The 17257-nt window shown below is 44.4% G+C and overlaps 1 protein-coding gene across 2 annotated transcripts in view; it reads right to left on the bottom strand.

The window, feature by feature from the left end:
* Positions 1-10359, bottom strand: part of PLA2G10 (phospholipase A2 group X) — an 84335-nt gene extending 73976 nt beyond the window's left edge. For both annotated transcript variants that reach the window (XM_063428837.1, XM_063428838.1), the window contains exon 1: positions 10060-10359. In XM_063428837.1, coding sequence (XP_063284907.1) covers positions 10060-10099 — 40 coding nt within the window. In that variant the 5' untranslated portion in view covers positions 10100-10359. The remainder of the gene's footprint in view (positions 1-10059) is intronic.
* Positions 10360-17257: the final 6898 nt, after the last annotated feature.

Here is a 17257-nt window from a genome sequence, read left to right as displayed (position 1 = left end):
TGTTCTAACCCTTGGGTCGCAGGTTCAAATCCCGGCAGGGTTGACTCAGCCCTTCATCCTTCCGAGGTAGATAAAATGAGTACTATTAAATTGGGTGATAGTAACAACTCCTGGATGTTGGGCTAAGGTAACATCCCCAGGACATACTTGGAAACCAGAGTAATCTGAATGTACCTTTCCTGGTTAATAAACTGTTATTATTATTATATATACACATATACACACACACACATACACTGTCTAGGTGTATTTTAATATTAATATATATATAATTATATATATATATTAATATCAAATTACACGTATACTGACACTGATTAAATATATATATCATTATTGTTATATATATAGATTTATATATAATATTAAAAAAAATGTAAATACGTAAAAAAATAAAATAAATAAAAATTAAAAATAAAATATAAAAAAATATATAGATGTGTTTTATTTTGTTCTAACTGTATTGTGATATTAATATATATATATTTATATCAAAATACACGTAGAACGAAATAATATATATATATATCTATATACATAAATATATACGTATATATCACTATATATATATACCTATATATAAATAAAAATATTTTTAAAAAAATTATATATATATATATACACGTATATATACACATATGTATATATATACATATATTAATTCTACACATATATTTATGTAATATTTTTACATAATTAGGTATCCTAATTAATTACAATTAGTGGGACCTGCCTGACAACCCATGCCGAAAGTATAGGGAATTTAATTTGCTAGCACTATATTTAACCCTATAACTTTCCAAGACACCATAAAACCTGTACATGGGGGGTACTGTTTTACTTGGGAGACTTCGCTGAACACAAATATTAGTGTTTCAAAACAGTAAAATGTATTACAACGATGATATCGCCAGTAAAAGTGACGTTTTTTGCATTTTTCACGCACAAACAGCACTTACACGGACGATATTATTGCTGCAATACTTTTTACTGTTTTGAGACACAAATATTTGTGTTCAGCGAAGTCTCCCGAGTAAAACAGTACCCCTCCATGTACAGGTTTTATGGTGTTTTCAAAAATTACAGCGTCAAATATAAGGCTTGTGTTTCATTTTTTTCACATTAAAATTTGCCAGATTGCTTACGTTGTCTTTGTGACCCTATGGTAGCCCAAGAATGAAAATTACCCCTATGATGGCATACTATTTGCAATAGTAGACAACCCAAGGTATTGCAAATGGGGTATGTCCAGTCTTTTTTAGTAGCCACTTAGTCACAAACACTGGCCAAAATTGGCGTTTTTTGCATTTTTCACACACAAACAAATACTAACGCTAACTTTGGCCAGTGTTTGTGACCAAATAGCTACTAAAAAAGACTGGACATACCCCATTTGCAATACCTTGGGTTGTCTACTATTGCAAATGGTATGCTATTATGGGTGTAAATTTATTTCCTGGGCTACTATACAGTCTCAAAGGCAACGTAACCAATCTAGCGAATTTCAATTTCAAATGTAACGTGCTATATTTGACCCTGTAACTTCCCAAAACACCATAAAACCTGTACAAAGGGGGTACTGTTTTACACATGAGACTTTGCTGAATACAAATATGTGTATTTTATTGCAGTAAAAGCAAACAGTATTATGACATTGACAGTTAAAATGTCATGTAGAACTAAAAAAATAAAAACAAATCTTATTTTCTCCCATTTTTTTCATATTAAATTATGTTTCATAGCTAAATATTTGATATTAAATGAAAGCCCTGTTTCCCCTGAATAAAATGATATATAATAAGGGGGGTGCATTTAATATGAAAGAGGTGAATTACGGTTGGACAGACATATAGTGCAAATGCCAGGTTTTGTTTACATTTTGTTTCGTTCACAACGTGTACATTTGGCTCAATTAATTACAACACACTAATTTTTTTTTACTTTTTGGAGTAAATATTTTAGTTTGACCCTTTTACCTGCCTATATCAACTCAATTTAATTTAGAAGATATCATTCAATAAAACAAAAAATATTTCAAACATTCATGCAGGAACAAAGACTGCTTTCAACTTTGTAAATATTGCACCTTTTCAAAACTATATATATATATATTTTTTTTTTTAAAGGAACACTATAGGCACGAAAGCAACTTTAGCTTAATTAGGCAGGAATTCAAAAAGCTTTGGGAATGGACCTAAACTTGGTCAAATCCATATGTGCCATGTAGCCGTTATCTCCATCCAACTTTAGAAGGTTAACTAGCACTACCATATATACCAGGGGTAGGCAACCTACGGCACTAGTGCCATGCACGGCACTCGAGGTGTCTTTGCACGGCACTCAAGGCTGCTAGAGCCAAACAGGCTCTGTCCTATCAGGAGTCCCAGTAAAACTTCAGATATCTGCTAATACGAAGAGGTGGTGAAGGACAATCCTCAATTTATGCATTGCAGCACGTAGAGGAAGTGATCTCAGATCACTTCATCCCAGGACTTGTGAATGGGAATCCACACTGTATTAGAGCAGCTCGCAATTGTTGTTGCAGCTCCTGTCCTTAACTTGTACCTGGCTGGCCTGGTCCCCACTGGAACCCAGGGCAGCCACCCACTGTCAGGGCTCCGCGGGCAGCGGTGAGGGGAGGCTGCAATCCTCTCGCAGCACTCACCCTCGGTCCGTCGCCGCCCGCGGTCCCCTCTCCCCTTACCGTTAAGCGAGCGGCGTCCTCTCCTCCTGACACGCCGCTCGCGTCCTCCTCTCCTCCTCCCAGCGGCAGCATGTCTAACGCTGCACGCTGGGAGCCGGCACTATTATCTAAGCGCCGGGGTCACTCACGTGACCCGGCGTTAAAGCTACAGTGCAACAAACACAGTGGGGGGTATAGATATCCCCCACGTGTGTTTGTTAATACTGATTGGTGGTTAGCCAATCAGGATTCAGGCTAGGATTTAAATACTTACCTTTCCTGTCTATCTGTGCCCTGTTGTGGTCTTTGCTTTATAGTATCGATTGTGAACGTGTGCTTTCTGGTTACGTACCCTCTGGCTTGTTATACTGACTTTGTGACTTTCTCCTACCCTTTGACCTCGGCTTGTTTCTCGTTATTCTGTTTTCTGGTTCCCCTTACTCGGCTTGTCTCCTGACTATTCTTTGTGTGCTTAGCCCGGCCACTCTAAGGACCGGTACAGCACACTTTCTGTGTGTGTGTCTGTGTGTGTGTTAGCGTGTTGGGTTCCCCGGGATCGTGACATTACAACAGGGCCATAATGGAACCTGCTGACATACCACAGCTCCTAGTTAATCAGGAGGCTAGAATGGATGGCTTGGACCACCGTATGGATCAGTTTGCTCAAGCTTTGCAGACCATACTGGCTCGTACTGCACACCTGCAGCCTGCCGTCCAGGAGGCGGTTGCTGCTGTGTCCGAACCCATTGCCACTCCAGTACCCGTTCCTGCCCATGTAGTCCATATGACACCGCCACAGCGCTATAGTGGTGACCCAGCATTGTGTCGTGGTTTCCTCAATCAAATTGACATCCATCTGGTGATGAATCCACGTTCCTATCCCACCGACAGATCCAAAATTGCCTTTTTGATAAACCACCTGTCTGGGAGAGCTTTAGCATGGGCAAACCCCATGTGGGAAAATATGTCTCCTATGTCCTTTGCGGATTTTTTGTCCGCATTCAAACGCACGTTTGATCAACCCGGTAGGGTTGCCTCTGCTGGCAAAGCTCTGCTTAGGGTTCGACAGGGTAACAGATCTGTAGCGGATTATACTATCGAATTCCGCACTCTAGCAGCTGAAGTGGTTTGGAATAACGACGCCCTCGTAACAGCCTTTCAGGAGGGTTTGGCCGCTTACATACTGGATGAAATAGCATCCAGGGAACTGCCTGTCCTTCTAGATGATATTATAGACTATGTAATCCTTATTGATAACCGCATTAGAGAGAGACGTAGTCAAAGACGGCTGGATACACGGGTGTTACCTGCTCTACCCAGTACTGCATTACTAGCGTTACCCGCTCCTAGGCAACCATCCCCTGAACCCATGCAATTGGGTGCTACGGGGTTAACTGAGGCTGAAAGAACGTATCGTAGAAGGGAGGGGTTATGTCTCTATTGTGGAAAGAGGGGTCACCACTGTAATACATGCCCTAAATTACAGGGAAACTCCAGCACCTAAGGCCGAGAGAGGGGTCGGCCTCGGGTGTTATGACTTTGTCCCCTCATGTGTCCATCTCCAGACCATTTATTACGGTCTCTCTTTTGGTCAATAAAACCACCATAACAACTAAAGCCTTGATCGATTCAGGTGCGGCTGACAACCTTATGGATGAGACCTTTGCCAGAACCGCAGCCTTGACTTTGATCCAAAAGGCCACACCCTTGGCCGTTGAGGCCATAGATGGTAGACCCCTTGAGAGACCTCTGGTGACCCATGAGACCCAAGATATAGAGATGTGTGTGGGTGCTTTACACAAGGAAAGGTTAACCTTCCAAATAATTGACTCCCCTACTGCTTCCATAGTTCTGGGTTTTCCCTGGTTAGTGAAACACAACCCAGTACTTGATTGGGGTTGTTTAGACATACTCTCCTGGGGGGAATCTTGTCAACGAGACTGTATGGCCCAAGTACGTCCCATTTGTTTACTTAACGTGCCCACGGCTAAACCGCTTTCTGTTTCTGTCCCTTCTGTGTATGCAGACCTTGCTTTGGTTTTCGAAAAAAGGGAGGCAGATAAGCTACCCCCACACCGTGAGTATGACTGTGCCATAAACCTATTACCGGGTAATATGCCTCCTAGGGGTAAGGTCTACCCTCTTTCTGAGAAAGAAAACCAGGTCATGGAGGAGTACATACGAGAGGCCTTAAGTAAAGGTTTTATTAGAAGGTCCTCCTCTCCTGCTGGTGCTGGTTTCTTTTTTGTGGCAAAAAAGGAGGGCGATTTGAGACCGTGTATAGACTACAGAGCCCTAAACAATATAACGATTAAAAATGCCTATCCGATTCCCCTCATTACCGAATTGTTTGATCGTGTCAAAGGTTCTAGATATTTTACTAAACTAGACCTCAGGGGGGCTTATAACCTTGTTCGTATTAAGGAGAATGATGAATGGAAAACGGCGTTCAATACGCGTAGTGGGCATTACGAGTATCTGGTCATGCCTTTTGGATTGTGTAATGCTCCTGCCGTTTTTCAGGACCTCATAAACGATGTCCTTAGAGATCTACTGCATGTCTGTGCTGTAGTCTACCTAGATGACATACTTGTATATTCTCCAGATTTGAAGACACATCATACTCATGTTAGGATGGTGCTTAAAAGGTTGTTGCAGAATGGTCTTTATTGTAAATTAGAGAAATGCTTATTCGACCAAACCTCTGTACAATTCCTGGGTTATGTTATTTCTGAACAAGGATTCAGCATGGATCCTTCAAAATTGGAAGCTATACTGTCCTGGCCCCTTCCCCAAGGACTTAAGGCAATACAGCGATTTATAGGGTTTGCCAATTATTATAGAAAGTTTGTTAAAAACTTCTCATCCATTATTTCCCCTATCACTAAACTGACAAAAAAGGGTTTACACCCCAGGGTTTGGAATCCTAATGCTATTGTGGCCTTCGAGACTCTAAAAAAGGCATTTGCCACTGCCCCTGTGTTACACCATCCTGATCCTTCCCTTCCCTTTGTACTGGAAGTAGACGCCTCTGAATCAGGTATAGGAGCAGTGTTGTCACAAAGACAATCGTATGACGAACCCCTCCTTCCCTGTGGTTACTTTTCAAAACGCTTGTCAGAGTCTGAAAAGAATTACGATGTTGGGAACAGGGAATTATTAGCTATAGTGATGGCATTTAAAGAATGGAGGTACTTGTTAGAGGGAGCTAGACACAAGATTTTGGTTATAACCGATCATAAAAATCTATCCTATATCGCAGATGCTAAGAGGTTATCCTCTCGTCAGGCTAGATGGTCTTTATTTCTCTCACGTTTTCAGTACATAATCACATACAGGCCTGGTTATCGAAATGTCAAGGCTGATGCCATCTCCCGCCAGTACGAACCTGTAGATTCTATTACCTCCACTCCTGAGCCCATTGTACCCACTACTAATATAATAGCTACTACCCGTTTGGTTATCTCGTCTCTTTTTCTTGATGGTATCAAGTCATACCAACCCCAAGCACCCTCTGAGACCCCTACTGGTAAGCTGTACGTGAAAGTAAAAGACAGAAAGAAGTTGTTGACTTTATTTCACACAGCCAAAACGGCTGGTCATCCAGGGGTTACCAAGACTTACAAGGGTCTTCTCCAACAGTTTTGGTGGCCCTCACTCAAAAAAGACGTGGTAGATTACGTGCAGGCTTGCCGTGTCTGTACACAGTGTAAGTCCCCTAATGTTAAACCCCTGGGACTCCTTATGCCCCTATCTGTACCCAAGAAACCGTGGACACACTTATCCATGGACTTTATTGTGGATCTTCCTTCATCTGATGGGCAGACAGTAATTTTGACTGTAACGGATAGGTTCTCCAAAATGGCGCACTTCATTCCGCTTAAGAAGCTACCTTCTGCGGTTCAGTTGGCTCAGGTGTTTGCCAAAGAAGTGTTCCGCTTGCATGGTATACCACAAGATATCGTATCTGACAGGGGCCCTCAGTTTGTCTCTCGGTTTTGGAGAGGCTTTTGTGCTGAGATGGGGGTCTCCTTATCGTTTACTTCCTCCTATCATCCGCAATCTAATGGAGCTGCCGAACGAGCAAATCAGTCTGTGGAGTTGTATTTACGCTGTTTCACGAATGCACACCAGGACAACTGGTCCCGTCTCCTTCCCTGGGCTGAGTTTGCCAGGAACACTGTGTCTCATTCTTCTACTGGCGCAAGTCCTTTTATGGTGGCTTATGGGTTCCAACCCGCTGTCCTTCCCGGTGTATTCTCCGACAAGGGAATGCCCGCTTTGGACGAGCACCTCGCCTCCTTACGGAAGATGTGGGATCAGGTCCATGCTGCTCTTTGTCGTGCTGCTGCTACTCAAAAGAGGTTTGCTGATCGTCGTAGGTGTGCGGCTCCTTCTTATGCTCCGGGTGATAGGGTTTGGTTGTCCTCTAGGAATCTCCGCCTTAGGGTTCCCTCGATGAAGTTCGCGCCCAAGTTCCTTGGTCCCTATAAGGTGTTGCGTAGGGTGAATCCTGTATCCTACTCCCTGGCCTTGCCTCCTTCCATGCGCATACCTAACACCTTTCACACCTCCCTTTTGAAGCCCTTGCTCTGTAATCGGTTCTCTGGCTCTCTCAGGCGTTCCGATGCCCTCCGCGCGGTCTCTAGTGACGTATATGAGGTGGCTGCTCTCCTTGATTCTCGTTTCTCTCGAGGTCGGTTGCAGTATCTGGTTGATTGGAAGGGTTATGGCCCGGAGGAGCGGTCGTGGGTTTCTGTCTCTGACTTGGACGCCCCCTCCTTGATCCGCTCCTTTCATGCGCGGTTTCCTTTGAAGCCTTCGGCTTCCCGCCCCCTGGGCGGTCTTCGAGGGGGGGGTTATGTCAGGGCTCCGCGGGCAGCGGTGAGGGGAGGCTGCAATCCTCTCGCAGCACTCACCCTCGGTCCGTCGCCGCCCGCGGTCCCCTCTCCCCTTACCGTTAAGCGAGCGGCGTCCTCTCCTCCTGACACGCCGCTCGCGTCCTCCTCTCCTCCTCCCAGCGGCAGCATGTCTAACGCTGCACGCTGGGAGCCGGCACTATTATCTAAGCGCCGGGGTCACTCACGTGACCCGGCGTTAAAGCTACAGTGCAACAAACACAGTGGGGGGTATAGATATCCCCCACGTGTGTTTGTTAATACTGATTGGTGGTTAGCCAATCAGGATTCAGGCTAGGATTTAAATACTTACCTTTCCTGTCTATCTGTGCCCTGTTGTGGTCTTTGCTTTATAGTATCGATTGTGAACGTGTGCTTTCTGGTTACGTACCCTCTGGCTTGTTATACTGACTTTGTGACTTTCTCCTACCCTTTGACCTCGGCTTGTTTCTCGTTATTCTGTTTTCTGGTTCCCCTTACTCGGCTTGTCTCCTGACTATTCTTTGTGTGCTTAGCCCGGCCACTCTAAGGACCGGTACAGCACACTTTCTGTGTGTGTGTCTGTGTGTGTGTTAGCGTGTTGGGTTCCCCGGGATCGTGACACCCACACTGTTAGATATACACAGAAATGCAGAATAACTGCCCCCTCATACAAATAATACGGACAGCCCACAAACAAACATACACACAATCCGCACAAACGCAACACCACTAACAATCCACATACATGCACACAACCCCACATGCAGCCTCTCCCATGCAATACCCCAAACAGCCCCACACACTACCAAACACGCAATGTGACATATCCACCCACACACAATTCCTCAAGCAGATCCTATACACAGCCCACATTCATATGTATCATACTTGATACCACAAACTACTCCTGAACATATACAATATAATGACTCATATACGCACAAATACAACAATACAAAGCAATTACAGTATAAATAACACAAGCAGAATACGGCTGCATACACACCTCAATTTAAAAAATATAGGACCGGCACGCTAAGGGACATCACAATCCTATTTCGGCACAGTTCTGCTATAAGGTTGCCTACCCCTGATATATACGATACGTATAAGATGAGATATATTATAATATAAGATCTGTGGTTGGTGCACTGCTAAACTGTGCTGCTCATCCACTATGTTATTGCAACTATAAAAAAAAATCTATATTACGTTTAATTTATTATTAATATATTAATATTGTTGTAGATAGACTCAATTGTAGGCAATAAAATAAAAATATTTTATATAGATTACAGGATATTATAAACTGATAATGTATTTCTTAACGTATGTTTACAAACAGTCTAGAGTTATTTTTATTATTTTATTCTTTATCTACATTTATTTATATGTGTCAAACTGTTTTTTTTTTTAATAATTCTTCATTTTTGCATTGACATACAATACAACTTGAAACAGAACTTGGGCTTGCGCAAAAGCCGAATTACATGAGGTCCAATGAAACTGTACAGGTACAGAAAGAAGACAATGATTTGGTTAGAGGTACATTTGGTTTTTAAAATGCCTATCCTTTCGATCATTGATGTGTTTCCAATGGCTGCTGTCTGTCAATGGTTATGTGTCAAACTTTTTAATGTGAAAGAGCACATATCTTTTAATGGAACAATGAAAATATCTGCACAGTTTAGTGAGATTACTATTTGTAGAAATGACTTGTACATCTGAGTCTTTATTTTTTTTGTAAAATAAAACCCTGCATACACTCAGTTAATGTATTATATGATACCCATATAGCATTCCTTCAAATGTCCTCATTATTATAATGCTAAATGCTAATAGCAAAAAGTATTTCTGAATCAAATGGAATTCTAGCCTACGTATAACTGAGTACATAGGTTAGAAAAATATTGATTGTTATTGACGAATAATATAATTAGCACTGGTGCTACAAGTTTTGAACAAAAAATTGAATGAATAAACAGGTCCACTTTATTTAAAGAAAAGTAGGTACATTTTCGCTGAGTCTTATTTTTAAGCATTTCTTAATAGTCATATATTTATTTTTTTTAGTCTACATTTAATAAACAGAAAAATGATTTATAGTTAAAAATCTGGCAGAAATCTCATTTTAAATTCCAAAAATAGTACAAACACAGTGTCTAAATTAATTTCCTGAAAATATCAAAAATTAAAAGTAATCTACTTAATATGTAATATTTTAAAGTTTTCACTGCAATGTTTATTACTGATGTAAGTTTCATTTAACTGCTATGTAATATACATGTGCTTTTTCTGTCTACTTTAACCTTATAATTATATATTTTTCCTGAATTCTAAAGATTGTTTAAGTACATTTTACAGCATGTGTACCTGTATACCTTGAGGATATGTGTGCATATGTTCCTGTGTATCTTCAAATCATTTTGTAGGCACATTTTAAATAAAATAGTACACTAAAATAAAATATACTTTGGTATGCCATGCTTTACTTACATTTATAGAGCGATAGCAGAAAAAATATCTGGATCTCCATTGTGTAGTTTTTGGGAAAAACCAATAGCCTGCTGTTTTGTCAACAGTTTCCTCTTCTACTTAGACAGGAGAGTTCCCTTTTATTCAGTATATTTACAATCTCAACATTCCATCACATGTAGACTCAGTGTGCAAGCAGTTACAGAGCTTTCCAGTGTATGTCACTGTCTACTGGTATTACTGGCAGTTGTCCCAGAAATCTCCAGAGTTTGAGTTTTGGGTGGAGACGGTTACATTTCCTCTAAGCGTATACACATAAGTTTTCTTTTCTTTTCATAATTTTGATAAAAGTTGACTAAGCACATGTCAGCAGGTCAATGTATTACAGACATGGCATGACATGGCAAGAGAACTGTAGCTCAAAAGCACAACTTAAAACGTTTAGTGGTAAGTACCATAGTAACTTTGCGTAATTGCAATGTTCATAGCACAAAGACTTCCCTGCGCCAACTCACAGCTATGGGAATGGCTTATAACTGCAGAGATTGGTAGAGATTATTGCAGGTCTGATAAGTCTATTGTTACATGGCACAGGGGCAGGGGGCAAAAATATTTACTGATCTTGAGTTATTTCCTGGCTCCATCATCTCTCACATTGTCTGCATCCACGCCAATAGCGTGCTAGCAGGCAGGTGCCTTCTCTGTTGGGAGGGCACACCTCTAGAAAAACAGAAACATAGCAGGATAAAACTTACCAGGAAAGGTTAAAGGATCTTAACATGTATAGCTTGGAGGAAAGACAAGACAGGGGGGATATGATAGAAACATCTAAATACATAAAGGGAATCAACACAGTAAAGGAGGAGACTATATTTAAAAGAAGAAAAACTACCAAAACAAGAGGACATGGTCTAAAATTAGATGGGCAAAGGTTTAAAAATAATATCCGGAAGTATTACTTTACTGAGAGGGTAGTGGATGCATGGAATAGCCTTCCAGCTGAAGTGCTAGAGGTTAACACAGTGAGGGAGTTTAAGCATGCGTGGGATAGGCATAAGGCTATCCTAGACTTAAGATAAGGCCAGCGACTAATTAAAAGTATTTTGAAATATTCGGCAGACTAGATGGCCGAATGGTTCTTATCTGCCGTCAGATTCTATGTTTCTATGTAAACCAACTCTGAGTGGGAGAAAGATAGCCTGTTTAGGTTTTTTTTTTTTTTTTTTATACTAATGTGAGATTGGTGGTACTTGTAGTACTACTCCTGTGCCATCCTAGCCCATAGTAGTACAAGTTCCACTTACTCCAATTTGACAGGGGGAGAAATAGTGTGTGTTTAATTAATCGATCCTTTTTATTAATTCTTGTGCCAAATTGGTGGTTATGTTACTGCAGTGCACACCAAGCCAGTAGGCGTTTCACTTACACCCAAACTGAGTGGGAGATAAATAGTCTGTGTTTAATGGATCCTATTTAATTGAAGCTAGGGTGAGGTTGGTGGTTAGTTTTATCTGTGCACACCAAGCCAGTAGGCACTAAGAGTTCCACTTACACCAACTTTGAGTGGTCGATAAATAGCCTATTTAATTGTTTAACTGATCCTAGCATTAGACCATTCATTAGGTTACTTCTATGCCTACTTTTCCAGCAGTTGCTATATTTGCCACTTACACTAACTCTGACTGGGAGAAAGATAGCCTGTTTAGTTTTGTTAATTGATTCTAATGTGAGATTGGTGGTACTCGTAGCACTACTGCTGTGCCATCCTAACCAGTAGTAGTACAAGTTCCACTTACTCCAAATTTGACAGTGGGAGAGGTAGTGTGTGTTTAATTAATCATTTGATCATGTTTATTTAACATAGTGTCAAATTGGTGGTTATGTTACTGCTGTGCACACCAAGCCAATAGGTACTAAGAGGTTCACTTACACCAACTTTGAGTGGGAGTTAGATAGTTTGTGTTTAATTGATCATGTTTAATTTATCCTAGTTTGAGATTGGTGGTTAGTTTTCTCTGTGCACACCAAGCCAGTAGGCACTAAGTTCCACTTACACTTACTTTGAGAGGAAGATAAATAGCCAGTTTTGTTGTTTAAAGGGACACTATAGTCAGCAGAACAACTACAGCTTAATGGAATTGCTCTGCTGAGTATAGTATGTCCCGGCAAGCATTTTCAGATAAACACGGTTTACATTATTGCGTAGGGACACCTCCAGTGGCAGTCACTCAGATGGCCACCAGAGGTGCTTCATGGGTCAGTGCTGCACATGTTCAGCGTTTGCACGCTCTACATGGAGGCACTAAGCTTTCCCTATAGATTTATATTGGTTTAAATGCATCTCTATAAGGACATGCTGATTAGTTCAGCACCGTGTTTTGCTGCGCCTTTGCATTAACCTCCCAATGCTTTCCTACTAGAAAGCATTGAACTGGCTGAGATGATCAGTTCTGACGATCTCAGCCTAGGTGGCGGAACATGGGCAGAGCCAAAACCGACAGAACCGCTCGGCGCTGGACTAAATGACACTAGAAGATCAAGACTAAATGTTTGTATTCCTGACTCTATAAAGTACCTTTAATTTATCCTAATGTGAGATTATTAATTAGGATACTGCTATGCCTACCTGGCCAGCAGTCACTGATTTGCCAATTTTGAGTGGGATAGAGATGGCCTATTTAATTTTTTCATTGATTCTCATGTGAGGTTGGTGGTTAGGTTTCTCTGTGTACACCAAGCCAGTAAGCACTAAGAGTTCCATTTACATCAACTTTGAGTGGAAGATTTAATTAAAAAGTCTGTTTAATTGTTACATTGATACTAGTATGTGATTAGTGGTTAGGATAGCGTTGTGCCCACCTAGCCAGTAGGTAACACTAAAATCAACTTTGAGTGTGAGAAAGACACATATGGTTATATTCCCTATACACGCTCTGCCCATTAGGTATATAATATAAGGGAGTTCACCAGGGGAGGGCTGGCAGCCTTAGGCCTGGGGGGCAAAACCAGTCAAGTGGCCCATTGCGCCACCAAATCAGTTCACCATCCATGCCCACCTTTTTCTGGTTTTATAACGGATATTGATGTAATGCTAATCAGTAGCTCTTTGCCATACCCGCTCCTTCACGGCTCTGACTTTCAATGTTGTCAGAGCACAGGCTGAGAATCTCTGAGCTTGTGCTCTGACTCAGTAACTGAGCGCCGGAACCACGAGGGAGAGGATATGATATGACTGCACCTACTGCTGGTGCGCACCAGTGGACCACCAGCGAATCGTTTAAATTAAATATGCTGGTGTACCCAACTTGTGAGCTGTGTTGGCCGCCGGGCGCCTCTGTGGTCATGGCACCCTGCGTGACCGCACAGCTTGCCCACCCCAACGGCTGGCCCTGCTGACACACACTGATGTTACTACTTAGACATCCCTCAATATTAATACAGAGATGAGAGTAAACACAAATAAACTGTGGAAACTAGAGCTGATCCCCCCAAAATTTATAAAGGTTTGCTTAGAGGATTTATTCAAGATTAAATCATGCCTCCTCCTCTCTCCCCCATGCGCTGCTCTGTAGGCTGGGAGGAAATGAAGAGTAATCACAGTCTCCCAGCACAACGCCACCTGTGGCTGCATGGGGAACAGCTGTTTAATGTAATGCTTGCAGGACGGCCAGCTGCCGCAGAACCTCTTTGTTTCCGTCTCTGCAAAGGGCTCCAGGCACTGCTTGTTGTGAGTGTGAGCCACTGTAAATTAGGGGCAGAGGGCACTTGCACTGCGGTCAAGACGGGTCTGGGCAGGAGGAGAGTGCAGTGCAATCAGTGCACTCCCCTCCTGTGGGTCACCAGTAGACTGGTGCACCTGCCCAGGATCAGAGCCGGTGCAAGGATTTGTCCCTTTAATGTGAGGTAAATTATAGATTAGTGTCACTAATAATATACTAGATTGCCTACTTACAATTAGATGAGGATGATGATGGGCTGCAGTTTGGCTCCACTGGTCTGGTGTAGAACAGGACCTCTGGAGGCTGTTTGCAACTGTGGTCACAAAATTCAACGTTCTGGGAGAATTGGAAGCAGCTCAATTTTTTGGGGGCCTCTTACACAGCTCAAGGTCTGGGCTCCAGTGCCTGACGGTGAGTATGCCCATAAGGCCCACTCATAAGTCCACTTGTATGTTCCACCCACCCATGAGCTCGCTCACAGGGAGTGGAGTGTGTAGGGGATGTGTTATGTGTTATCTAATATGTGTGCTTATGGTATGTAGTGTATAGGGATACCAGTTTGTGCAGGTGATGCAGTGTGTTTGTGTGTAGTGGAAGCAGTGTGTATTTGTGTATAAGGGATGTATTATGTGTTTCTGGTTGTGTGTGAGGGATGCATTGTGTGAATCTGTGTTTGTATGCATAAGGGATGCAAGGTGTGTGTCTGTATGTGTGTGCATTGAGTGTAAGAGATGCATTGTGTTTCTGTGTGTATGTAAGAAAAACAGTGTGTGTGTTTGCATGTGTGTGTAAGGGTTTGCATTGTATGTTTCTGTGTATGTGTGCAAATGATGCATTGTCTTTGTGTGTAAGGGTTGCATTGTGTGTGTGTAATGGATGCATTGTGTGTTTCTCTGTGTGTAAGGGAAGCATGTTCTGTTTCTGTGTATGTATAGGGATGCATTGTGTGTTTCTGTGTATGTATAGGGATGCATTGTGTGTGTGGGTGTGTGCGCGTAGTGTTAAAGAGCTCCCTGTCTTGCCCCCTGTCCTATAGAGCTGTCCCTTCTGTCCCTTAGAGCTCTCCTCTGCCCCTTAGTGGTCTCTCCTCTCCCCCACCCTCCCCTAGCGGTCTCTTCTCACACTCACCCACCCTCCCTGTGCTCTTCTCATCCCCCCTCCACCCTCCCTGTGTTCTTCTCACTCCTCCCTCTGTGTGTTCTCACCCCCCCGTGTTCTTCTTACCCCCCCTCCTCCCTGTGTTCTTCTTACTCCCCCCCTTGTTCTTCTTACCCCCTTCTTCTTATTACTCCCCCTTCTTCTTACCCTCCTCCTTCTTCTTACCCCTTCCTTCTTCTTCTTACCCCCCTTCTTCTTCTTACCCCCCTTCTTCTTCTTACCCCTTCCTTCTTCTTCTTACCCCTTCCTTCTTCTTCTTACCCCTTCCTTCTTCTTCTTACCCCCCTTCTTCTTCTTACCCCCTTCTTCTTCTTACTCCCCTCTTCTGCTTACTCCCCCCTCTTCTTCTTACTCCCCCCTCTTCTTCTTACTCCCCCTTCTTCTTCTTACCCCCCTCTTCTTCTTACTCCCCTTCTTCTTCTTACCCCCCTCTTCTTCTTACCCCCTTCTTCTAATTACTCCCCACTCTTGTTCTTACTCCCCCCTTCTTCTTCTTACCCCCCTCTTTTTCTTATCTCCCCTTCTTCTTACTCCCCCTCTTATTATCCCCCCTCCCCTCTTCTTACTCCCCCCGCCCCTCTTACTCCCCCCTCTTCTTACTCCCCCCTTCTTCTTACTCTCCCCCCTCCCCTTTTCTTACTCTCCCCCCCTCCCCTTTTCTTACTCTCCCCCCTCCCCTCTTTTTACTCTCCCCCTCGACTCTTTTTACTCTCCCCCCCTCCCCTCTTTATACTCTCCCCCCTCCCCTCTTTATACTCTCCCCCCCTCCCCTCTTTTTACTCTCCCCCTCCCCTCTTTTTACTCTTCCCCCCCTCCCCTCTTCTTACTCTCCCCCCTCCCCTTTTCTTACTCTCCCCCCTCCCCTCTTTTTACTCTCCCCCCCTCCCCTCTTTTTACTCTCCCCCCCTTCTTCTTACCCCCCCCACCTTCTTCTTCCCCCCCCTTCTTCTCCCCCCCCTTCCCCCACCTTCTTCTTACCCCCCCCCTTACCCCACCTTCTTCTTACCCCCCCCCTTCCCCCACCTTCTTCTTACCCCCCCCCTTCCCCCACCTTCCCCCACCTTCTTCTTACCCCCCCCTTCCCCCACCTTCTTCTTACCCCCCCCTTCCCCCACCTTCTTCTTACCCCCCCCCACCTTCTTCTTACCCCCCCCCACCTTCTTCTTACCCCCCCCCTTCCCCCACCTTCTTCTTACACCCCCCCCCCCCCTTCCCCCACCTTCTTCTTACCCCCTCCCCTGTAGGTGGCCGAGCTGCACTCCGGTCCGCGGTCCCGGCCGGAGTGACAGGAAGGTGCTCAGTGTGCACCTTCCTGTCAGTCCGGCCGGGTACAGGAAACGAAACAGAAACTCCTGTTCCGCGCGGAACAGGGGTTTCTGTTTCCTGTACCCGGCCGGACTGACAGGAAGTGCACACTCAGTGCACTTTCCTATCACTCCGGCCGGGACCGCGGACCGGAGTGCAGCTCGGCCACCTACAGGGGAGGGAGGGGAGAATCTGTTCTGCAGCCACCTGAGCGCTCTGTAACGCTCGGCGGCTGCAGCATTTAAAGGGCCGGCCCGCCGCGGCCGGTCCTAAAAGAATTTCGGGCGGCCTGGGGGGCAATTGCCTCCCTGCCCCCCGGCCCAGCCCGCCCCTGGAGTTCACCTTCACACCTGTGCTGGAGCAACTGTGTCTATAGTTGCTAGAGCAAATCTACATAATTTCTCTAACCTGCTGAACACTGTGCTATTCCCAGCAACGCCGGTCCAGGTACATTGTGCTAAGAGTTTGTTTCATTTACCTGCTCATCCTGTAGCCCCATGTAGCAAAAGCGCAGCTTAGCGAAAAAAGGGCCTTGACAGGGGTTAGGAGGCGGGCTTAGGAGGAAGCAGCCTGGACTGATGGGTTGTGGGAATAAGGGGTTTGGCTATTTAAATAGGTAGCCATTTTGCAATGTGCACTTTTAATTTCCTACCTGGTGGAGTTTGTGTGCACCTTGGTGCTCCCTGACTTGCTGGGTAGGGTTTTTTCTTTTGTCTCCTTCTGCAGGGCCATGGACGTCGTGGAGAGGCTCCTGGAGGGGATCCGGACGGCGGCGCGGCAACAGGGAGCGGAGTGGGTGCAGGCCCAGCTTGGCCCGATCCTGTCGGGGGCAGCCGTTCAAGATGGCGGAGGCGGGCGCACGGCGCGGGCCAGGAGGACCCCCCGAGGCGATTGAGTCCGGGCGCGGTGCCCGAGGTCGGCGCCACTGGCGGTTAGGAGGCGGCAGGGGAAGGCCGCGGCAGGCTCGGAGGCCGTCTGGTCGAGGCTCCGCCTCCCAGCGCACGGCCGGGGCCTCGGCGGGGTACCTCTCGGCGGGC

Source organism: Pelobates fuscus, chromosome 8 (genome assembly GCF_036172605.1).
Source record: "Pelobates fuscus isolate aPelFus1 chromosome 8, aPelFus1.pri, whole genome shotgun sequence".
Lineage (NCBI taxonomy): Eukaryota > Metazoa > Chordata > Amphibia > Anura > Pelobatidae > Pelobates > Pelobates fuscus.
The sequence above is the reverse complement of the archived record's forward strand: the minus strand, read 5'-3'. Positions and strand labels throughout refer to the sequence as shown.